General features: G+C 45.0%; 1 protein-coding gene across 1 annotated transcript in view; it reads right to left on the bottom strand.

Annotated features, from left to right (window-relative positions):
• LOC146209984 (3-hydroxyacyl-CoA dehydrogenase type-2-like) overlaps positions 1 to 23,641 on the bottom strand; it is a 31,622-nt gene extending 7,981 nt beyond the window's left edge. Inside the window, exons 1-3 of the mRNA XM_084605834.1 lie at positions 23,407 to 23,641; positions 6,024 to 6,188; positions 4,402 to 4,566 (exon numbers count right to left, since the gene is read on the bottom strand). Coding sequence (XP_084461960.1) covers positions 4,402 to 4,566; positions 6,024 to 6,188; positions 23,407 to 23,430 — 354 coding nt within the window. The 5' untranslated portion in view covers positions 23,431 to 23,641. The remainder of the gene's footprint in view (positions 1 to 4,401; positions 4,567 to 6,023; positions 6,189 to 23,406) is intronic.
• Positions 23,642 to 25,189: the final 1,548 nt, after the last annotated feature.

The raw sequence follows: 25,189 nt of genomic DNA, 5'->3' as shown, positions 1-25,189 counted from the left end.
CACCACATAGTAGCATGGCAGCATTTTTGACGTTTAATGCCACGTACGCTCAACGAATCCGTGTAGATGACACTGTTCTCAGTGCCTTCATTCATTATTTTTTCTAAAGCTGTCAGGATAGCACTACATTGAGCTGTAAAAATTTATGTGCACTGAGGAAGCCCAATTTTTTATTTCCTGTTCTCTTCCACTACAGTGCAGCCAACACAAGCAGAAGTTTCTGAAAACTTTGTACAATTACTGTATAGTTCTTAGAGTCTGCGAAATTCTTGTATTATATGCTCTTTAGCAGTTTACCTTTCGTTGAAGTGTGCTAATATAAGGTCGCAGACTGTTGGAAATTTTGTACCATGGGGACAAGGGAATGTTTTCTTTGAGCATTATCGGGCATGATGTCCAGAATTTCAAGTTCACGGCAAATGTCTTCAAATCGCATTATCAATGACCCCATTGCATGTGGTTTTACTTGTGAAAATTACTCGAGAGCGGCAAGTTGTGACTACTGGATAAAAGGTGTTTTTTCTGTGTAAGATATATGCACACATGAGGGAAGCCCATCTATCCTTCAGTGGGGGTCATTTTCTCCATATAAAGGCTATCCACAGGGATATGTATTCTACGCACCACGAGAAAGACGCACTCCTAAATTATGTACAGAGTCTAATGACCTTGATGACCTAGACGTACTGTAGACTGTTCACCCATAGTCTAAGCTGGACCGTACAACAGAGCGATATATGGGCAGAAGGCATGCCTTATCATCCCTCAGTATTTCCGAGAAAGAACCTTCAGTAGGTTTAGAGATTTCGTGGCTTTCATTTTTAGTATGTTTATGTGAGGCAGAAACGTGAATTTTCTACCAAACGTTATTCTCAAAAATTTGTGTTCACTCTTTACTGGCAACTCAGTCCATTTAGGTGTAGCGCGGGATTGGTCTGTATGCCTTGTTTGAGCGAGAACATTGCCACCATTATCTTCTGTGGGGAAAGATAGAAACCATTTTTATCTGCTCATGACACTAGTTTAATTATTGTTAACTGTACTTCTCCCTCACAAATCGATATATTTGAGGATGTGCAGGCTTCTCCCTCACAAATCGATATATTTGAGGATGTGCAGGCTATCTATCTGAAGGTCATCGACATACAGTGAGAACATAATGGATTTTGGGATTACCTTGCCAATAGAATTCATTTTTACAACAAAGAATGTTGTGGTTAAAATGTGCCCCTGAGATACCAATTCTCTTGACAAGGTGGCACCAAGAAGTACTAGAAATGAACAGCCTGATAAAAAGTCCTTCAACATTGAGCATCCACCCAAGGATGCTAAATCTTTTACATTGCCTACGAACCTCCAAGTTATGTCTTACGTCTTCTTCATGTCAAAAAAATTTGCAAGCTGTTTTGTTTTTGTGTGAAAGCTTTCCGGATGGTGTTTTCAAGGTGCACTATAAGTGGTCGGTTGTTGTGCATCCTTCTTCAAAACCACAGTGATGAATATTAAGCAGTTTATGAGATTCTAAAACGTAGGTTAGACTGGTGTTTAAGCTGGCCACGTGTGTCGGTTTTTTCACATGCCCACAAAGGAGAGAGTGCATTAAAATCTCCAACTACCAGGTATGGTTTTGGTAGTTGGCTGAAAATGTTTTCTAAATCATGACAAGTTATTTTACGGTGTGGCTCAAGATACACAGAACACACAGTAATTATTTTAAAGGCAATTACTGAGGCTGCGACAGCTTCTAAACGAGTATTTAATTTCAGTTCTTGAGCTAGAATGCTACTTTGCAATATGATGACCGCGCAGCCCGAAAGCTTGCTTGCTTGCTCTCAATCTTGGCAGAAAACCTCATATTTTTTTAGAATATTTGTGCGTTTAGGACCTAAATTTGTTTCCTGTGTACAGAGTGCAACTGGTAAAAGTGTATCTAGGAAGTCTCTTACACCATTAATATGTTTTAGAAGTCCCCTACAGTTCCACTCTATCAGGAATGCCATCTCATTTTATCGCATGCTAGAAAACTAAGTTTGGTCTTTTGCGGAGCCTTGTCTTTGTGCTCATTCCAAGGAGCTCCGTCGTCCATGTGACTGCAAAGAACTGCTTGTGTCCTCTTCTGAGGACAAACCTGCCACAGGTTCTGTTTTTTTATACCTTGCCTCGTGGCCAGAGGTCTTGTGGCCGACCCTGAGAGACACGTAGCTTGTTCTGGGAGTGGTCGAGCCATTTCCACTGGAGCTGCAGGTGCCACTACCTCATTTTGCGTGGCAGGTGTCGAAGGCCCCATCGCACTACATCGGCGACATTTGGCTTGGCTGTGAATTGAAACATGTCCTTGGCCTGTTTTTACGTGCTTTGTATGTGACATTTTGTGTTGCTTTCAGTGTTATGATCTGCTTTTCTTCTTTCCATATTTGGCAGAACCTAGAGTATGTGGGGTGATCCCCCTAACAATTAGCGCAGCATGGCGCTGCAGTGCAGTTGACAGAATTGTGGTCATTCGCGGCATATTTTGCACACAATTTGCAACAGCTTTGTGATACATGGTCATATCTCTGGAAGTTGAAGCATCTCCTCGGATTTAGAATGTACGGTCGGACATTTATTTTAATGTACCCCACTTCGACTAACTCTGGGAGGAAAGTTTTTCAGGGATCTCCTTGTCATTCGTTTAGATTTTTATTCTGTGAACAGCTATGACATTTTGCTTTCTGCTGTTTTATTTTCGGTGAGAGCTAGGAAATCTATTTCAGATATTACACTTTTTTTCAATGTTCAGGGATTGGTGGGGAACGATGGCGCCAGGGATGTTCCCAAGCGACGCAATATTTTTCAGGTTAGAGGACTGGTATTTGGTTTGTACTTCGAGCAAGAGGTCACCGTGCGCAAGTTTTGATACTTTGTATCCAGGGCCGAGGTTTCCTGCGAGACACTTTGACACTATGAAAGGGATTTTTCAAGCAGGCTTTTGGGTTCTTCACTATGCACCACATGAAATTTTAGAAATGTCTCTTTTGTTTTCACAAAAAAAAAAAATAGCTCGTAGCATCGGTATGCCCTCTTTTGCTTGGAGGGTGATCATTTGTTGGGGATAGAGAATCCATGAAAGGGTTTGTTTTTTCGGTAGCTGTGCAGCCACCCACTATGGAGCCAAACGAGGGAGCGGGGCAGGAACTTGCAAAAAGTCCTGCCCAAACTAGCTGAAGGTCCAAACACTCGGCACTGGGTCAACCACCGAGATCACCTTTTCTCCAGACACAGCTATGCATGGGTGCTCGAGGTGCGTGCAGTCGCATAGTACATGCAAACATCTACTTTAACAGATGGCAGGGTGACCACCTGAAGTTCCTAACTGCGTATTGACCTAAGACAGGCACCTTGCATTCCACCTCCATTGAAACGTGACCACCGAGGCAAAGATCGAAACCACATCTTTGGGATCGGCAGTCAAGCGCCCAGCCATCGATCCACAAATGGTGACTTACAAAGCCACTTTGATCAGAAGTACATTACCGTGATTGTAAGTACAACTGCATTAGTAATAACAGCACATTTAACACTCAGGCCAGGTGATGTTCTCAAACTCAGTTTGTAGAACCCTAGGTTTCCACAAGGGAACAGTTCCGGTTCCCTGAGCCCCTAAATCCTTGCTAGCATAACTTCCATCTTTTCTGTTCGCTGACCTGATTTTGGGACGGATTATACTATACAGCTGCTCACAGGAGAATGTGCACCCCACATCCAGTCATTATTACTGAATTTCCACTTTTTGTTTTTGTTTTGTTTTTTTTAGGGGTCGCACTCTTTTTGCATGTGTGTCACCACGAAGTGATAAAAGCTGAGACATGCGGAGTTCCTCAGCATCTTTTGAAGATTCCTGAGGTTTCCTGCAGCTAAACAGATTGGGAGCCCATGGCGTACTACAAATTATGAGAAAGAGTAGAAGGCTCTGAATTGTTCACATCATCTCTAACAAACAGAGGCATGTCCGAGAGGGTCAGTGATACATGGAGGCCCAAGAAAAATTGACAGTTTGTTACTATGCCAGTGTGATGCAAGATTCAGTGACAGCTATTTGTGCTGAATGTGCAATTTGAAGTGCCCTTCAATCACACAGATGTGAATAGCGCAACTAGTTTGCACAGCTGCACATCGAGGATGCCAGAAATTTGTAGTGCAGCAAACATCGCCCCTTTTTCTAATTTCCCTTGCATGTTGCGCTGACGCTGCTTAACTGGGAAATAGGCCCTCAGCAGTTTTCGCCGATACATATACAGTGATTACCTCCACTCTCCCACCAAAAACAAGCCAGGGACAGCATGTGCTATGTTTTAATGCCATTAGCGACACCCATTCCCTGTGTGACACACAGTGCAGGTGCACATAATTGTCCCAACCCACCATGACCACTTTGGTGAAGTCCTCCAGGGCGTGGGGCAGGTCCTTGTTGAAATTGTACGTCTTGAAGGCCACACCGATGCCTGCACAGCTGACAGCCACGTCCAGGCGCTTGAACTTGTCCCTGATGATGGTCAATGCTTTCTTCACATCATCCTCAGATGTGACCTGGCCAGAAACAGAAGAAAAGCCCTTAGCTGATTTGTAAACATAAATTAGGAAAGGCAAGAATTGAACACTGTGGGGTAAAACAAAGAGGTCAGAGTTAATATTGAATTAGGATGAATCCTGGATGAGAGAAAAACTTTTACCAACGTTGAAATGTTGGGGCAAATGTTATGGTTTAGCATACGGATGTGGTGAGTAGCATGGCCAAAGGCTTCCTAAAAATCGTGAAGAACTACATAAACCTGGATTTCAGCATCTACACTGATGTAGGTCATATGAAAGGCTGAAAACTGAGTTTCACATGAGAAGCCATGATATGAAAACCATGTTGATATATATTGTTGCGACTTTGTGACCTCTTGCTGACTATACTGACTGATGACTCAGTCTTATTGTCACAAGTTGTTCAGGCTTGCACAGGCATGACCTGCTTTACAGGGGCAATGTTTTGGTACAGTAAGTGTTCAGTTTTATGTTATAAAATCTAAAAGGATTAGATGCTGAGGGATTTTTTAAGTTTGTTCAGTAAGGAAAGTATACTTGCCAGTTGCATAACCACTTTATGCATTAATTTCAGGCATTTTAGGTGGTTTCTGTGGCTGAAGAAAAATTAAAAATATTAGTCAATAATTGACGCTGGTTGCAAACATTGTAGAAAAAGATGCATAGACTTTTGCAGTGATGCGCTTCATACATTGCATCACCTTTTTCACTCTTTAAAAAATAACTTCAAGAATCAAGATCAGCGTAAGGTTGTGTTGGCATTATGATTAAGCATTAAACGTTTAATCTTATTATAGGATCTAATCTGGTGATAAAGTCACTCCTCGGATAGGCATGAGATGGTGTCACTGGTATCAGTTAAGACAGCAAGCTGTTTACTTATACTGCATTTCATGCGACAGGCAGGGGCACCTACCATTACCTATATACAGTGCGCATGATCCTGAATGGGCACCCCCGACTTTCGCAGTGCTGCAAACATATTGCGAGATGAAGTATAGAGTTGCTGATGCTGCAGAGATATGATTAAACCAAGATGGTACATCTTTGGAAAGTGGTATTAAACAAAAGTCATATGCGATCTCTGTGCCAAGTTCTGGCCTAAGAGCAGCTTAACCAAGGGAAGCATTTTACGGTCTGTGTTTAGCATTGCAGCAGTCAGTATTTTATATGAAACTCGGGCACCTACTGAAAAACATTTGGTTAATGTGAAAACTATGTAAAATAACGAAGGGGGTATGAGTGCATGTGTTGACTGGCCACTAAGATTTTCCTAAACAGCGTTATGGGCATCTGCTGACTGTTATCTCATGCTTGCACTTCTTTTTGAAATCTGTCTTTTCATTTCAACATGACAAAAATGACTATGCTGATATTCAGAGGCATTTCATGGTTTAACTGAAGACCTGGGCTAGTGAACCCAAAATATGTCCCTGCAGACATTCTCTACCTACGTTGCCTGGTGTGAAAATACAGCCATTGCCAACTTCCTTGGCGACATCCTCTCCCTTAGAGGTGGGCAGGTCAAAAATGGCCACCTGGGCACCATGCCGTGCGAACCTTGCAGCAGTTGCCCTTCCCAGGCCGGATGCACCACCAGTCACCAGTGCCACAAGACCCTGCACATACGGTGTCAGGGATTAGAAGAATATGTCCATGAAATGCTAGGCTCCTCTAGAAATCAATATGCATTGTAGAGTACCCATCTCTTTCCAAGCTCACTGGAAAACTACGAAAAACTCAGCAATGTGCAGACACAAATTGTTGTTAAAACAATCTCGCATGCATAGCCCAGAATGCATACTTTTTCACTGAAAGTATATCACTACTTAGTAGTTAAATGCACAAGCGAATATCGCCGATTACGTCACTTTTGGAAACAAGTCTACCTTTTTTTTTATTAATTAAATTATTTAAATTGCATAGAGAAACGTAAGGCGGTAGGAGAAGCCCTTGCCCATTTTGTCCACGTACACTGTCACAGCAGAAACAGTAGTGTTGCCATAGGAACTCTCCACAGAATTCTTATAGCCATTTTGTCTGCTTTGCTTCCCTTGCTCCAGCATCACCACAAACCACAGCAACTCTGAGCCTTTTCGCACAAGCACGCAAGTGCAATGTGTAAGCATCATACTTTTCGGCTGTCTTGCAGGCATGAGAGTTTGCCTCATAATAACAGAAGAAGCTTCACCGCCATGGTTTTCACTCAAATTGCAGCCCCATGCATTATGTAATCTGGTCTAATTAATCTAAGATTTCTGTAGCATAAACACTGTGGTGCTGTTGGGTTAGTTGACTTCATATATTGAAAAGCCATGAACACTCACATGAACTAGACTACACACAGCAAGAATGTGAAACAAGCGCAAGTGACAACTGATTTATTTTGAGGCAGTCACTGTCATGCACGAAACAGGGGTGGGCACATGTGCCAAAGACACATAGGCGTAAGGTACATGAGCAGCACTCTATTGACATTCCCTACAGTAAAAAAACTTCGCTAACAGTCTTTCATTGTTTCACAGGCTATGATGCTCTTAGCCACTAGAATCTTTACATCACTCAGTCGTGGCTGGCAGCATGCATTGCAATGTAGGAGCAAAAGCGTGTTTCTTTTCCTTAAGGCAGATTGTGTTCCTGGGTGCGATGATTTACGTGGTGCCATACCTGGCCAAGCTATGATTTTCCACATTCTGTGCACCACCCCTTTTGTGCATTCCATGTACAATCGTGAGCAGCCTTGTCTAAAGCGCGCCAACGGCGCTCAGCGACATATAACATTATACTCTGGGTTTGAGATATGTGTCCCGTGCGCATGCGCTTCAAATCAGAGGTATGCCTGCCCATCAGTTCCCTGTCCAGCCCCTGCCTTGCGAGTACCTTTCATGCCACTAAGGTCGCACTGCCTGCATTTGTGAGGCTGTGATGGTCGCCAGAGCGTCGCGATGCCGCCATGTTTCTCGAGTGTAACGAGACGGCAAGGCAAGCAAGCGTGAGTGATACAAGATTAATACGCGTTCCTGATATGCACCACTCACCGCCCCTGTGCTTTACAGTAGAGAAAGTCAAGTTCCTACATCTGCACGAATGCAAAATGCTTTGTCCCTTATAGCTGATAACCCGGCCCAAAAACACGCTATCAAACAATACGCCTGCAACACGTGGTGTGTGGTCGTAAACTTATACGAACAGGACACCAAACAAAAAACTAGGCCCAATTCTCGCACTCTTAGCCATAGTGCTTGTTGGAAACGCGCGATTATCCGCTATCAGTTGCAATTGCTTTTGAACCGAGCGACCGCCCGATATCACATTGCACTTGCCTAGCCACTCCGTGATTTGCGCGAAACGCATTAGTTTTCCGAACGCTGTTACATATCATTAAGCGTGTACCTGGCGGCATGAAGCACAAGCACTGAGCGTTAATGAGGCCAAGAATCCACGAGGAGGCTCTGCTATATTTTGGCCGCGCACGCGCATAGGACGCATAGCTCAAACCTAGGGCCTAACGTTAGATGGCGCTGACTTACTTCGCGGAGCACCGTCGGCGCACTCTAAACAAGGCTGCTCACCACTGTACATGCAAGTCTTTTAATGCTTTTTGGTGTAACCACTGTTTTCCTTTGTTGTAATGCGAGAGCAGAGCCAGGATGGTGCTGGAACACCATTGGCATTACATTACTACTCAGCACTTTTCTTCAAGGTGTCAAATACTTTCCGCACTTAGGGAACCAAGTTGCACACCCTGTCCACGTTCACCACACCCCTGGAAAGAACAGCCATGTTGTAGGCCCAGAAAATAAAGGAAGCCTAAAAAAACTACCCGGGATTGCAATCAGTGAAAAGACACTGGCATTGTATGCAGGTGAAGATACATTTCATTGTTGTGGGGAATACCATTAAATGAACCAATTGTCTTATTACACAGAAGGTGGAACCAGCTAAAATGTATGCAGGACACACACACACACAGCATCGCTGGGCTATCTGCTGATTTATTGCAAAGAGAACATTTATAGCTTCCCTGCTTGAGTGCCAGATAAGCAAACATGCATTCGTGATCTTTTGGTTCTTGCAGTGGTGGCGTAGAGGTAGAGAATCCACCTTGCATTCAAGAGAACCGTGGTTTGAATCCCGGTGCCATGCAGTTCTCCACCAGCTAAAATATATATATTGTTACGGACGAAGGAGGAAGAAGAGGGCAGTGGCGTGGGCAGGAGCGTGCGCACTAGGCCCGCACACAGATTCATTAAACGTCATCTCACGACCATCGAGCATCTTCTCTCTGTCCTCTGTTCTCCTGTTGTCATCGCTTGCCACCACGTAACAATAGTATATGTGCGTGTCGATGGAATTGCATAGAGGTTTGGGGTGCTACCTGATGCCGGTAACCACTTCCAGCAACGCACTCCCTCACCAGAACAGGATTTGGCCACCCTGGTGCAGTAATTGGCCACCACCTCCCATGAACAGTCTTATAAAATCCTGCCCCTCGGTCACTAGCGGCTGCGGAGCAACTGGCCATGACAGTGGTCAGACCTATGACGCACCGGGGTGTGATAAGAATTTCTGGCTCCGGAAAGGGCGCCTGGAAACACCCTGCAACGTTTAATGCTAAAACCCTAGCTAGCGAGGCTAGTTTAGCAGTGCTGTTAGAGGAACTAGAGGGCATGAAATGGGATATCACTTAGGGCTTAGGGAGGTTAGGAGGCCGAATGAGGCATATTCTGTACTGAAGGACGGGCTGTTACTGTGTTATCGAGGTTTACCAGAGAGACGAAAACTAGGAGTAGAGTTCCTTCATTTTAAACCAGCCAAAAGACGAGACACAGGAAAGAAGAGAACAAGACAAGGCTGGACTAACAACTGAATATTTATTGAAGGAAAGAAGACAACGAAGACTCGTTCTGAAATGTGCGCGCACAACTCAACCGGTGAAATGAAAGGAAAAGGAGAAGAAGAATAAAATCCAAAGTCATGGCCTAACTATCGATTTTTCTAACAGAGTGAATTCCTTACAATGAAGGCTAACCGATGCCTTAGCCACACACTTGTCCTTAGCCTTAGCGATGTAAAGCGCCTCAACTAACTCTCGACAGAATTGTTTACCATTGCTGTAAACTACATTCGTGTTACTGAAATCAGGCATGCAAAGAGACGGGTCATCCTCCGATTTACACTCCCGGGATTGCACATGTAGCGCCAGATTACAGCAATGGTAAACAATTCTGTCGAGAGTTAGTTGAGGCGTTTTACACCGCCAAGGCTAAGGACAAGTGTGTGGCTAAGGCATCGGTTAGCCTTCATTGTAAGGAATTCGCTCTGTTAGAAAAATCGATAGTTGGGCCAAGACTCTGAATTTTCTTCTTCTTCTTCTCCTTTTCCTGCCATTTCACCAGTTGGATTGTGCCGCGTATTTCAGAACGAGTCTTTGTTGTCTTCTTTCCTTCAATAAATATTCAGTTGTTAGTCCAGCCTTGTCTTGTTCTTTTCTTTCCTGTCTCGTCTTTTGGCTGGTTTAAAATGAACAGTTACCAACTCGCTCAGTCGTCAACCTTGTAGAGTTCCTTGTTAATAAGGATATAGCTGGTTATATATATGAATTCCATAGCATTGATGAGAGGGTGGCAGGCATCGTAATTAAGCTTAATAAGTGGTATAAACTGAAGGCTGTACAAGCATACGCGCCTACATATAGTCGTGATAACCAGGCAGTCGAAAGCTTCTATGGAGGTGTAGAATAGGCCTTTCCAGTAACTCCACCGCACCACTGAGTGGCCGCGCAAAGCCCCCTGGGAAAACGCACCGCTGCCACGTTCACGTCTCTTCGACTCTGCCGGTTTCCAGGCAAACTTTTCTCTGCCTTCTCGGCGTCCTTGACACGCCGCTGTTTCCCGTTTTCTTCTATGTTGTGCCCACCATTCCTTTGAATCATGTTGCACAGTTGGGTGTTTCATTCCAAATCCACGGATCATCAGCAGACATGAAAAGTCCGGCATTCGCCCACTGCAGCTGTCTGTGACAGCGCGCGCATGCACAGTGTTGAAACAACCCTTCTCCTTTCTGTGCCGACGCACGTGTCTGGAACCCAGTGGCGGAACACCACTATGATTACGACGCGTCCGCTGTAGTGGCGTGTGGCTTGGCTTTACATGGTGTAGTGAAGCTTTCGCTTTAAAAGTCACAAAAAATTGCACAAAGACTAGCAGCTAACCATCAATGCAATCTGGTCCTTGCTGCAATTTGCAAGGAAGCACCAACATGCATGAAAAGACGAATGATGGCAGAAAGCAGCGGCACAGCACGCCAACACGTTTGCCAGCAGTCGACGCAGGAGGCGATTGCTCCTTTTTCCCATCATGCTTAGCGTGAATCCGCCAGGGGATGGCGCGGCGCTGCAATTTGTCGAAAGGTCTATTGGCAATGGGGAAAGTAAAAAACACAGTATACTTTTTTGATGGGTGACTTCTATGCCAAGGTATGTAGAAAGCAAACTGGAGACCAGGCAGTGGGCAACTATGGCATTGGGTTAAGGAATAGCAGAAGTTAAATATTAGACATAAGTTGAGTTTGCTGGAACTTATGAATCATGAATACTATCTTTAGCAAATGGCAGAACCAGAAGTGGACATGGAAAAGCCCTAATGAGGAGACTAAGAATTAAATTGATTTTATACTCTGTTCTAACCCTGGAATAGGCTACCAAAGCGTTGTGCGGCGGTGCTGCTTCTCCTGACAGGGAGCGCCATCTATGGCAGAAAAATAGAAACTGGGAATATGGGGCCGTGCGTTCTCCTTCACTGCTACATTCCCACTCCCTTGAACGCATGCGCAAAGCTCTTGCGCTGCATCTGTGGTGCGTCGCAGTGTACTGGCTTCAGAGAAATCTGCTTGCTTGACTTTTATTTCCTCTAAATCGAACTTGCACAAGTTTGAAAGGCTCGTTAACAATGTATAGACCGTTTTACCGAGAGCAAGCAGGAGAGGAGGAAAATACTCTTTAACCAGATTCCATGCGCTGGCCCATTGTTGCCAGTACCGAGTGGGCTGTGCATTCGCACGCTTCATGCATAGCAGAGCGGCCTTGCACCTCGGTATATTGTCGTTTGAGAGATATAAATACCTTTATTAGCGCCCATTTTAGTGGTAATGTCATCTGGAAAATGATGTGTGATCCTGGAATGCACAAACAATGAAAAAATCGTAAGATGATTGCCAAGAGTGTATGCGGGAAGCATCATCGACAGTCCGAGTTCGGCTGTGATATGTTTCTACTTCACCGCTTTCCAATCTATCCTGATTAATTTCGCCTATGAACGTTTTATGTAAGCCAGATAGACTTAATATCAATGACGGACTCACGAATATGATGCTCATTTCACTTCCTACGCCGTAGTAACCACGCATGATGGGCAGGCCATGCCTGCCCCAAGCCCTCCGCGCCAACGATACGGTGGATCTCTTCTGCCAGCGCAAGAAGAGCATGCTAAAATCTGTTCTTCATTTAAACAATAAGCAAACAGCAAAAAAAAAAAAAAATCTTTCTTGCAGATTTCTGACCCATACCGTGCTATTGATAATTGCAATACAAATAAATTACGCAACACATTGCTGCTGGTGCAGCGCGCGGATCATCGTCTGCACACTGGCTCCGCTGCTAAGGCGTCACCGAAATTTACATCTTTCCTTTACTGATACTATGGGATCGGCGGTAAGGCAGTTCCATGAGAGACCATTTAATCAAGCGCTGAGCAATTACAAAGCGCCGTCGGATGTGCCTTCGATGCGAAACAATTTAGGCCTAGCGACGAATAAGGAGTAGCGCTTGACGAGAGTGCCGTAGTCTGCCACTCCAGTGGGCAGTGCCACTTTCGTAAGCGCTGCTGTATGTGCTGCGAATTTGTCGTCTTCGTTAATGGTGCAGCTGAGAATGCAAGTTTTTCAATGTTTTGCTCAACAATACGTCGTGCAAACGATGCTGCTACGATGTACGGGACGGGGGTATACGATGTTGTTGCGTTGCAGGACGAACACTAAGGCTGCATAAACACGTCGACGGATGGTACTTTAGACACGATGTTGTTGCGTTGCAGGACGAACACTAAGGCTGCATAAACACGTCGACGGATGGTACTTTAGACACTACTTCTTTTATGTGCTGATCTTGAACTGTGGTTTAACTTGAAAGTATACATTGCTGAAGCACAACAGCTCGATCGTATATCAAAATGGGAAGCACATCACGTTAAATCAATGCGGCGATAACTGGAAAGCGTCTTTCGTAATATCTGCATTCCGCGTTCGGTAACTGCCCGTACGGTTCATTCGCTGTGTGTTGGTAAGTACAGTTACCATTACGATTATAAAATATAATTGAAAATAAATGTATCGTGAAAGATACAACGGATACACCCTCACTGCGAAAGTGAAGCGCAGTCCTTCGCAGTCACTCCGGCCGCTAGTGCTGTTTCGAACAGCTGCCGCCATGCCAAACGGATGGTATACGGTTTGCTCACATGCTCAAACAAAGCACAAATAGCACCAAGGTGTCGGGTAGCTTTCACGAGCACCGCGAAACAGCACTTTTACACTACCGCACCGCAACATCAACACAAACAGCACAGCCCAAGATGGCGTCAGGAGGAGCCGGAGCGGACTTTCCCAATTTGGCTCATATGGGGCGCCACCATGAAACTAAGATGACTGCACCCAGGCATTGAAACTAAAAAGGTCTATACTCCCTGAAGCAGACGGTTGACAACTACGATACACGACTGGGCGCAAAGTGCACTTCGGACGTCAGCGATCACATCACGTACGTGAAGTCTTTGGTATTAGCCATTTTACGCGATAGCTTATGCAGCTTGTTCAGCCAAAAAGCCATCAGTGTATTAGTAGTAGTAGTAGTAGTCGGCACCGCGTGTTCGAAATAATTAATCGGGGACGGCATAAAAAACGTAGCATTGTAATTTTTGTTCTAGTGACTGGTGATTGATTGGTGTATAACAGGCGGACAAGTTAATGAAATTATTGTAATTAATTGAGTAATTGATGAATTAAATAAATTAAAAAAAAAGGGTGTTCAAGTTGTCAAAATTCTCAGAATGAAAAGCCAATGCTTGATGATGATAAGTATGTGTGTATAATATTTTAAAAATGAGGAATTAAAAATAAACAAATAAAAATAAAATGAATAGCAAGGAGCCCTTGTACTGTGTGTTATCAGTGCATGTTAAAAAAAAAACCAGGCAGTCGACATTTACGGAGCGCTCCACTACGGCATCTCTCATGGCCTGAGTCGAATTGCAACATTACACCCCATAAACCAAACCGAAAAATAAAATAAGAAATAAAATAAATAAAAGTACAAGACATCCGTTTGCATGTGAAACGCTATCGCGTCATACCCTTAATGATGGAGCTTAATTGTTCTAATTTTTGGTATATGCTTGAAATACAGAACCCTCTATAAGCAATAAAAATCGAAGCATTCAATGTTCTCCACTGTCGAATATGAAAAGCATGCTTTATTTGTTTTTATATGACATCTTTTTATAAGTAACCGTGTTCTTAGACGAAAGTTAACGGTGGGCGAAAAACATTTTTCTATGGCAGAGGTATCTATCCACTGGAAAGCCTTGAAAGGTAAGAGAAGCATTCTCCATCCATTGAAGTTGCGTACAGGGACATCCACTTCTGGCTATAACACTGTCACTGCTTTCAAAGCAACATTGCATCCGACGTAAACACATATTGATGCAAATTGATGCAAGAACACAGGTACCCGGACATGCTGCCTCACACTGCCTGCCACTTAGCTTTATTGCTTGGCCGGGCCGGAAGCAATGACGCTTTGAAAGCAGTGAGCGTGTTACAGCTAGAAGTGGACGAGGCTGTACAGGCACACAAGTGGCTGTGAAAATGCAGTGTTCTGTGCCGGTGGTGCTAAAGCAGTGCACGCGATGCGCAGATCTAAATAACTAGAGCGCAAACACATGCGAAACAATATTAGTAAACCCTAACATAAATTTGAGAGCTTTACTGTTTCTTTGTATACGCTCCCCGATTATATTGGACAGGGATGCTAACAAGGTTAGCATTTGCTGGGAAAGTTTAGGAAGCTAACAGCACTTTAAGGGCAGCGGTAAACGTTAACACTAGCTCAAGCTTATTTATTTATAGCAGGCATGACCATCCTTGTTATTCCACGAAACATTAGAGCTTTTCTTTAGAGATGGAAGATGACCTCATAAGGCCGGAGCTTGCACTCACTGCAAAACGAAGCTGTGGTGGACTTTATGTAAATTATTACGAAGTACACTCATGCATCACTAGTGCAATAGCTAATGTTTCCATCTCTCCGCCTGCCAGTTGGAAAAGCAGTTATGCTGGATAATGAAGTATAATGCAGTGCATCGGCAAAATCAGTAGGTCTATTCTAAACCCATGAGAAATGCTTTTTGGCGAGCAACAGTTCATTTTTAATTTAATGAGCAGCTTCAACCTCTGGAATTAACCGTTACCCTGTTCACCTCTCATTTCATTCTTCAAACCAAGCAAAGAGACCAGCATTCTTGAACGAAAACGTACTGAACCAAGTCTTTTTATTTTTTCGTGCAAAGGCATCTACTAATAGCACGCGTGCCCGGTGCCATGCCTACTCCCCGCTCGAACTGAAGAAGGCATACGCGCGCGTGCTGCTGGTGCTACCACCACCATCTGGCCGGCAGCGCCCGCTGCGCAGAAGCCCCAGTAGCCTCGGCGGCTCGCCGCGGTGCTGGCATTGTGCGCTGAAATGAACTTGCATTGCCTATTGTGCAGGATGTGGAGGTAAGCGGAAATGTTCAATGCAGTGACCACAGGATGATAAGGTCTCGAATTAATCTGGATTTGAAGAGGGGAGAAGCAGTTCAACAACAAATTAGCAGTAAGGGGAAAAGTAGAATTCAGGCTCTCGCTGCAGAATAGATATTCAGAGCTAACCGTGGAAGCCGACTTTAGCCTAGAGACAATAAAAAAAAATTTTAGAGATGATTACTGAGTGCGCAGAAGAAGTAGGCGGTAGAATTGTTAGAGATGATACCGGTAAACTGTCTAAGAAGACGAAAGATTGATAAAATAATGCCAAAAGTATGAAAGCCTCCAACCCAACAGACCCGACAGAACTGGCAGAGATAGCAAAGCTAATTAATAAGCGCAAGGTGGCTGACATAAGGAAGCATAACATAGGCAAAATTGAGCATGCTCTTCATCACCATCATCATCATTATCATCAGCCTGACTATACCCACTGTAGGGCGAAGGCTTCTCCCATATTTCTCCACTTAACCCGGTTCTGCGCTAGCTGCATCCACTTGACCCCTGCAAACTTCTTAACCTCATCCGCCCACCTAACTTTCCGCCGCCCCCTGCTACGCTTTCCTTCCCTTGGAATCCAGTTTGTTAACCTAAGCGACCATCGGTTATCCTCTCTTCGCACTACATGTCCTGCCCATGCCCATTTCTTCTTCTTAATTTCCACTAGAATGTCGGTAACTTGAGTTATTTCTCTGACCCACTCTGCACGCTTCCTATCTCCTAATGTTACCCCTACCATTTTTCGTTCCATAGCCCTCTGGGTTGTCCTCAACTTAAGTAGAACTCTCTTGGTTAGCCTCCACGTTTCAGCCCCGTAGGTGAGTACAGGTAAGATGCAACTGTTATATACGTTCCTCTTTAGCGATACCGGTAAGCTGCTAGTCATAATCTGTGAGTGCTTGCCAAATGCGCTCCATCCCAATCTTATGAACGGTCATAGCCTGAAAGTGGCTAAGAGAAAATCAGGCATAGGCAAAAATTCAGAGGCCACTTTGGCTCACTAAAGTGCTTCAAGGCGGAAGCCTTACCCGCCGTGCTGCTTAGGTATTGACTCGAGACCGTTTGTGATTGACTAGAACTGTGACAGATACTGCACCTTTTCTTTGCTGTCAACCAATTTTAAACGCCGCTGATGCCTGCTGTACTGCGTCTATTTTTATATGCTCTGTGGTGCGGCGTTCGAGGAAGCGCCAAATGAAAGGCGCCGCACGAACGCCTGCATCGATCGTCTAGCGGGGCCAGCTTCGTATAAGGTTGAATCTCCTGGTGACATCATCAGTCATCACCAGTCATGATGTCATGACTGGATGTAACGTCATTATCACTTCCGGTTATTAGACATGGCCGGATGTGACGTCATGATGCCGTCACACCCGGTCATGTCACGGCCGATGACGTCACTGTGTAATGGCATCATAGTCATCTGTCATTACTCATCACTATTTAGTCATGGCTAATGACTAATTAAAAGTATTTAATGACTAGTTAATCATTAGTTAGTACTGGTTAGTGACTAGTTAGCCATTACTGGTTAGTGAATTAGCCTGACTGGATAAATAACTAAGTCAACCAGACTCACTTTGGGTACTACTATACCAACCCTCTAATTAGTTAAGCAATTACTCGACTAAGTACACTTGGTCTCATTTGAAATTCCCATCCTGTGACATCACACCTCAATCGACCAACTTTTGAAAAGCGGGACATTTTTGTCGACAAATTCCTGCTGACAACGATGAGCCAGGTTTCCACCTTAAAACCAGATGTATGCACTGAGGGACAAGGCGGGCAATGTCAAATTACTAACATCAACAAGATAATAAAGGTATCCGAAGAATTCTATACGGACCTCTACAGTAGCCAAAGTAGTCAGGACAAAAATGAAATTAGTTGTAGTGAAGAACAATCAGATGTTCTGCCAGTAATGAAGGATGAGGTTAAAAAAGCCTTAGAAGCAATGAAAAGGGGGGAAAGCAGATGGGGAAGATCAGGTAACTACAGATTTGTTGAAGGAAGGGGGGGGGGGGATATCGTCGTAAAAAGACTGACCACCTTGTATAAATGCCTGGTGTGTCATCGACGGTACCAGAGTCACAGAAGAATGCTAGCATTATCTTAATTCACAAGAAAGGAGATGCTAAGGACATGAAAAATTACAGGCCAATCAGTTTACTATCACCATATATGGCATGGTGACAGCGTTTACTAAGGTAGGATCAGGAACCTATAGAGGGCCTACAAAGAGCGGGCAGGCAGGCCCCTTGACGTTTCTGGCACTACATACAGGAGGGAAGAACGGCCCCTCAGAGACAGCTCCGTGCATCTCAAGATACAGGTGCAGCGGAGGGTCCAGCCTGCCTACAGCTGCTGGAGGCGTGGTGGAAGGCACTCATAGAGGTTGATGACGGGAGCTCTGGGAGTGCTCTTGGTGGGCAGGCCGTGTGGCAAACGGCGGACACCTCTGCCATGGACGACACCGACGCTAGAGCCAATCTGCATCAAGCGCTGTCAGACGGAGAGCTGAAACAAGTGGCTGACAGAATGGACGCTGGGATGGCGGCGAGCTGCGATGGCATTCCCATGAGTCTAATCAAGGCCTTTGGGCCGAGGGCACGCGAACGTGTGGGGGATATGTTATCTGAAGCGATGACGGAAGCCCGGATCCCTGCAGATTGGAAGTTGAGCAGAGTCCACCCACTGACAAATGGGACCTGACCAACTACAGGCCCATTGCCGTCACGCCCGTCCTTTACCGAATGGCGATGCAAATCATCAGAACTCGACTCCAGAGGTGGGCAGAAAAGAAGAAGATTCTCGGGGAGCTGCAGACGGGTTTCCGAGTAGGCAGACGCATTGAGGACAATTTATTTGTCCTCACTCAATGCATTGAGATAGCCCTGCAGAAGCGGAGCCCGTTATATGTGGCTGTCCTGGACATCTCGAAAGCATACGACCGCGTAAATCGCGAGCTGCTATGGGAACTGCTGCAGGAGTATGGGCTGGCCGATCAGAACGTGGACTTGTTACGACAACTGTACACAGGAGTAGTGGCACGTGTCAAATGGGACGGTGGGAGTACGGCACCAATAGGAGTCCCACAAAGTCTGCAACAGGGTTGCCCCCTTTCACCGCTCCTGTTTATGATGTACGTCGCAAATGTGATGCTCCTGTTGGAAAGGTCAGGACTGGGTTTCGGCATAGAACATCGGGAGGCTGGCCAGCACATTGTCCGACGTATACCTGCGCTGGCGTATGCTGATGATTTTATAGTCATGGCAGACTCACCCGCTGAACTGCAGAGCTTGCTGGACATCTGCGGCATGGGGATGTCGAGGCTTCAGCTGAAGTTCAATCCTGCGAAGTGCTCTAAGCTGGTGTGGGATGCGGAAGAACACGACCAGGTGCAGACGCGGACTCTCCAGGGAGGCGTGGTGAGCATCGCTTCAGCCACTAAATACTTGGGAGTGCGCCTATGCTGTGACCCTGACTACATGACAGCGCAGGAAAGGGTCCTCAAAGCCAAAGCGACGCGAGATAGAGGGATCTTGGGTCGACAGGCGCTGTGGACATACAAGTACGAGGTGGTGCGTGCACTATGGAAGATGGTGGCTGTGCCGGGGCTCACGTACGCCAAGCCGCACTGTGTTTATCTGCCGGCGCAAGGGAGTCCTTGGAAAGACGGCAGAGGGACGCAGGGCGAATGGCTCTGGCGGTCCATAGAAGCACACCGGTGGAGGGTGTACAGGGGGATCTCGGCTGGTCCTCGTTTGCAGCTCGTGAGGCTGTAGCGAAGTTGAGTTATGAGGCCAGGCTCCTCCAGATGCCTGACACAAATCTGGCGCACCAAACGTTAGTGCACATCATACACGCGGGAATACTGACGCGACGGACCAGACGAATGGCTAACTTATGGTGCCGTTTTAAGGTGGCACCCTCCTCCATGGCATTGGCGACTGACGAGCACGAAAATCTGGTACCAGGTGCAGAAGACGGAGACGCAAGAGTGGATGAGTGGAGCAATGACGAAGCCCGACTTGACTCCCTACCAAGCGGCGAAGACAGCCATCGGCCATGAGCACTATTTTGACAATTCGTGCGGTAGCGGCTTGCTGGCGGAGGCCCGCTGCGGAGTGATCTGCACGCGCATATGGAGCGCGAAATTCGCAAGCGGTCAGGGCACCACTTGCGGCACCTGTGGAGTGGCGAAGGAAATGATAGGACCTGTGGTCCTAGAGTGCCCCGGAATAGATCCAATCACTGAGGCCTCAGCCCTCCCTGCTGTGCTGGGTTTTGGCGAGACGGAGCGAAATGTAGTGGAGATACTAAATGACGCCTGGAATACTGGTGGCGGAATGAGGCGGTGCAACAAAAGGAGCATTCTGGCTGTGAACTCACTAGAATGAACAAAGTGGTCAAGTGGAACGGCAATTGTGTGTATGTGTGTGTATGTTTTTTTCTATTTAATTTTTTGCTCCGCCACACCGACAGGCGGAGGAGACCCATCATCACCATCACCATCAATCGCTAACAGAATCAGGATAGCCTTAGACTTCAATCAAGCAAACGATCAAGCAGGTTTCCGTAAAGGGTACTCTACTGTCGATCACATCCACACTATCAAACAGGTAATAGAAATGTACTCGGAATATAACCAGCCCCTATACACAGTATTCGTTGACTACGAGAAAGCATTTGACTCGGTCGAAACCACAGCAGCCATGCAGGCATTGCGAGATCAGGGTGTATGTAAGCATATGTGAAAGTACTGGAAGATATCAGTAGTGGCTGCACAGCAATCCATCTAAAACAGCGCAAATAAAACACGAAAACACAGAGAAGAGCAGGACGAACAAGAGCTTGTTCATCCTGCTCTTCTCTGTGTTTTCGTGTTTGATGTGCGCAGTTTTAGATGAATCGCTACCAACTAGCCCGAATTTCGACATTACTGAGCTGCACAGCAACAATAGCTCTACATAACGAAAGCGATAAAATTCTAATTAAGAAAGGTGTTAGGGCAAGGAGACACAATCTCCCCAGTGCTATTTACAGCTTGGTTAGAGGGTGTATTCAAAGACATGGAATGTGAGCAGTTAGGCATCAGGGTCGATGGAGAATATAAACGTAATCTGCGATTTGCAGATGACCATGCCTTGCTAAGTAACTCAGGGGACCAACTGCAACTAATGATTAAGGATCTAGACAGGAGAAGCAGAAGCAGAAACTCATCCAGCAACTAACATTTCTCAGAAAGGTAGGTCTAAAAATTAATATGCAGAAGCAGGTAATGTTGAACGGCCTGGGAAAGGAACAGCAGTTAAAAACAAGTAGCAAAGCGCTGGAAGTGGTAGGTGAATATGTCTACTTAGGACAGGTAGTGACTGCAGACCTGGATCACGAAAGGGAAATAACTAGAATAATATTGGGCACACATTTGGAAGGTACTCAAACATTATGACTAGCAGCTTACTGGTATCACTCAATAGGAAAGTGCATAGCAGTTGCATCCTACCAGTACTTGCCTATGGGGCTGAAACATGGAGGTTAACGAAAAGGGCTCTACTTAAGTTGAGGACAACGCACAGTGCTATGGAACGAAAAATTGTAGGTGTAACTTGATATGAATTGCATGCATAATAGGTCAGAGAAATAACTCAAATTACTGACATTCTAGTTGAAATTAAGAAGAAATGGGCATGGGCGGTCATGTAGCGCAGAGAGGACAACCGATGGTCTCTAAGGGTAACCAATCTGATCCCAAGGAAAGAAGCTTAGCAGGGGGTGGCAGAAAATTAGGTGGGTAGATGAGGTTAAATTCCCAGGGGTCAAGTGGATGCAGCTATAGCACAGGAAGATTAATTGGAGGAATATGGAAGCAGTTTTTCCCTGCAATGGGCATAGACTGGCTGATGATAATGATGGCTTTTGTCACTGAAAAGGGGTATCAGTTTTTATAATCTTAAATGCCTTTCCTTCACCCTGCTTGGAGTAATTTTTCCTGTGCTTGAGCAGAAAACTACAATTGTTGTTTTCTTCTTTGGAATAAAGCAGCTGTAAGTTTAGTGATGTGCATGTGTGTGTGTGTGCCTCCTCTGCTTTGTCCTGTATTAGTTTTCCCTGGTTTCACCTTCTGTGCAATATAAGCCAGCTGGCCTAGCAATTCATGCTCTTTGCATCTCAAATGTGCATCGGGAATGTGCACCTACCCATGCTCTCACTGAATGCCTCCAAATAAGGCCATTATGGCTTCTCTTTAGTTCAGTCCCCGGAAAAGAATGTATTTTTCTGCAACAGTTTAGTTTTTAAGAAAGCTAAAGCCTTAATTGTTATATGGGTTTCCCCTAAAATGAAAATCGTAACTGGTCTGACTGGTTTATGGAACAATTCTCATTTGGTTCCCATATAGTTCCTACTGAGTTCCCATTTTAACCAATGGGAACTCATTTGGAACTCAATGGGAACCAACTGGTACCAGCTGGGAATTTTTCGATCAACCAATTACACCAGTTTCGAATTTCTCCTTTCGAGATATGTTGGGGCACTGTCTTAGTAGCCACCGACTACTTCAAATGTCTCTCATGTGAGAAGGAGGATCACAAACTGAATAAACCAGACACATTTGAGAACCTCCCCTTTTTTTTTTTTTTTTTTTTTTTTGCGGGAGGGGGGGGGGGGGGGGAAATCAGGTTCTTCTCAGCACCTTGTGAATGCATGTCAGAAGAGTAGCCGAAAAGGGCAGCAGCTGCCACATATGGCTTTTCAGAGATGTGCAAATATGCTGACCCTCTTCAGCTTCGGTACTGTTACGAAAAGTCCTGTTCTTGGCCACCTTCAGTAGCAGTTGCAAGGAAAAAAATTCAATGATACAATTCCCTCTGTCTGCCTAGGAGTTCAAGCAAATATCTAAGGCACGTTTTGTAATCCAATATCATAAAAGGAGGGCAGCACTGCTTCACTCTTCCCAATTGTTGAGTAGCCTGCCATGGAGATGAATGCTCCCGTTTTATGTGGGACTGAAAATTTATAATCTTTAGCCTACCTATCTAGCATGACTTACAGGGCTGCTGTTAATGTCTACATGACTAAAGAAAATGGCCACCCCTGCAGCAATTAGGGAGGTAAGCAATAATGCTGAAAATGTTTGCGCTAATTGCCAGGTATTGTTCCAACATGCGGAAAACATTACAGACACCACTTATCTCTTAACATCGCTACAGCAACAGTGCTGATATGCCAATTTCCCAAATGTTTGTGGTACTGCAACACTGGGTACTTTGATTGATTCAGTTTGATTCATTTGCTACCATAATGAGGCAGCAACAATTTGGTTCGTTGATATATTTATAACTAGATCATTGAATTAATGAATGATATGATGCAAAAAAAAAATGATTCCATTGTTCTAAAGAAAAATAATAATTGTATTTTAATGGTACGAAATATTTGCCACATTTTCGTGGTCAGGAATTCTGCACATATTTGTGCTGACGAATGGGATATCAACAGGGCATTTTTTTTCTTTGAGGCTCTACATCTAAACAACACACTTAGAAGTTCACGGAAGTTTGAAGTATATACCACCTATAGATCTCTGAGCACTTAATGAGCAATGTGGACACTCCGAACGGAATTGTCATACAAAAGCACCTCTCAACAGTATTTCTCATTAACATCAATTATCGGCCGTAAATTTCCGAGCTAGTTTAGGCTGGATTTTCATTGACTACCACGCGGCCCATATGCCACCCCATCTTCGACGTTTTCTCGACAAGCCATAGATATGAGACGATTACTCATTGAGTCTTTGCATTGTTGAAGCAACTAGTAGAAAACAAAGCAGCGAGCACAAGTGCGCCTAGACTTGCTCCTCAGAACAGTTGATATGAACTCGGTGGCATCGCAGTCCAGCCGTACGGACCATTAGCCGGCTACGGATAACCACCGTTACTCGAGGGGTTTTGTGCACGTGTTCGGCACGCTTACCTTGACACTCCTTATAGCAGACATGACTCCTCCGTTGACTGCGGGCTTCCACACAGAGAAAACCTCAACACGCAGAAATATTGGAAATGTCACCGGTGGAGGAAAAGAAACTGTTTCCTTCCTCCATGAGGAAAAGTGATCAGCAGCACCAGGAAGCGCCTCCAAGGACACGACCGAAAGAGAAACCAACAAGATGAAATGCGGCAGTCGTGATGGTCGTGATACGAATAGTGGCGGCGCCCGCGCCAGCCACCTGGAAATTAAAATTAGTTGAAGTCTTAAAATAGCAAACATTTTTAAAGATAACGCCGTAGAGTTGATTAAGATGGAAAATAAAGGAAGAAAAAAAGTGATTTTTGGCCGACTGGTGACACACACCGTGGCACCAGCAAAACGCTGCTGCCACGCACAAAATACGTCACCCTACGTCATCATAAACTAAGCAAAAGAAAAAATGTGCGCAACAGCAAGTGAAACATTTATAATACTAATTTATAACTTAAAATTGTGGCTTAAAATAAGTTATTGTTCATTTTCTTAATCATTTTAACTTATGTAGGTATCGGCGGCGTTGGCGCGTTGGTAATGGCGTTGGTCGCGCACTTGTACTCATGGCTTATTTCCATGCCTATTTCAGTCGAAGCGTTTCGCGTACTCATATATCAAATCCTCCTCGCTAATCTCCTTGCTAATCTCTGGATTGCTAATCTCTGGATTAGCAAGGAGGATTTGAGAAATCCGCGCTTGGTTGCTACAATCAAGCACGGAGTTTGGACGCGCTTGATTGTGACCACGGTGATTGTGACGTACAGTTGCAGACGAAGTTTTTCTCGTGTAGTGCAATTTCTAGCTTAGCTCTGGGCTTCGGGTTCGGCTGTGCATTGTGCGCTTCATTCGACGCAAGGGAATTAGGCTCCCCGTGGGCTGCTTATCTCGTTGTTCTGCCGAAAGTATTCCGCCTTCAAATACGCAGTTGGTGCAGTGTCCTGTTCCATAGCTCTATGGCTGTACGTTATGGCACTGCATTTATTTACCTCCGAATTCCTTTTTGCAATCAGCTAGGCTACGAGTTCGCAATTAATAATTCAGTGTTTAATGTATCTGATAGAGACAGGAAATACAGGCTGTATGGCCGGTTAATATCGCTTGTCAGAAAGAAACTGCAGGCAGCTACAGCTGGTGAATATTCGAGGTTGGAGAGTTTCAAATTGGGCTAGTTGGTGGTTGTTATTCCTGTGCATTGTTGCGCTTACGTAGGAACTGGGACACAATCGGAGACGACACAGAACAGATGTGCGCAAACTATCAACTGCAGATTTATTTCTGAGTGCATGTATGTATAGGCATTGTCAAGACAAAAAACAAAATTAAAACATAAAACAAAATTCCGCGATCGCATCGTCAAGGCAACATATCTTTTAACGTTCTGTCCAGCATCAAAGAACATGCCTTATCCTTCTGACTTGGCTGCTTGTTAATATATTTCCAAAAATTCTTTTTCTTGATTAGAAAGCTCGATAGAAGGTACGCTTACACATGTCCCTTCTTTTCCTGATTGTATGCAGTATGCTTCCCACAGTTCTCTGATTAGTTTCTCCCTTGAACTGAGCAGTATTGCTGTCTGCCGAAAGTTAGGTGTGCATTCTTTTTGGCATCTGGCGCAGTGAGCTGCCAAATTTCCCGGTGAGTTGACAAGACCGCAGCTGCGCCTATGTTCTCTGAGCCTCTCATTGACGCACCTACCGGTCTGGCCAACATACGTCCGCCCGCATGATAGCGGTAT

The sequence above is a fragment of the Amblyomma maculatum genome, chromosome 1 (genome assembly GCF_055883805.1).
Source record: "Amblyomma maculatum isolate TAMU_Amacu chromosome 1, ASM5588380v1, whole genome shotgun sequence".
NCBI classification, from domain to species: domain Eukaryota; kingdom Metazoa; phylum Arthropoda; class Arachnida; order Ixodida; family Ixodidae; genus Amblyomma; species Amblyomma maculatum.
Note: the sequence above shows the minus strand (reverse complement) of the source record. Positions and strands in the feature narration are given on the sequence as shown.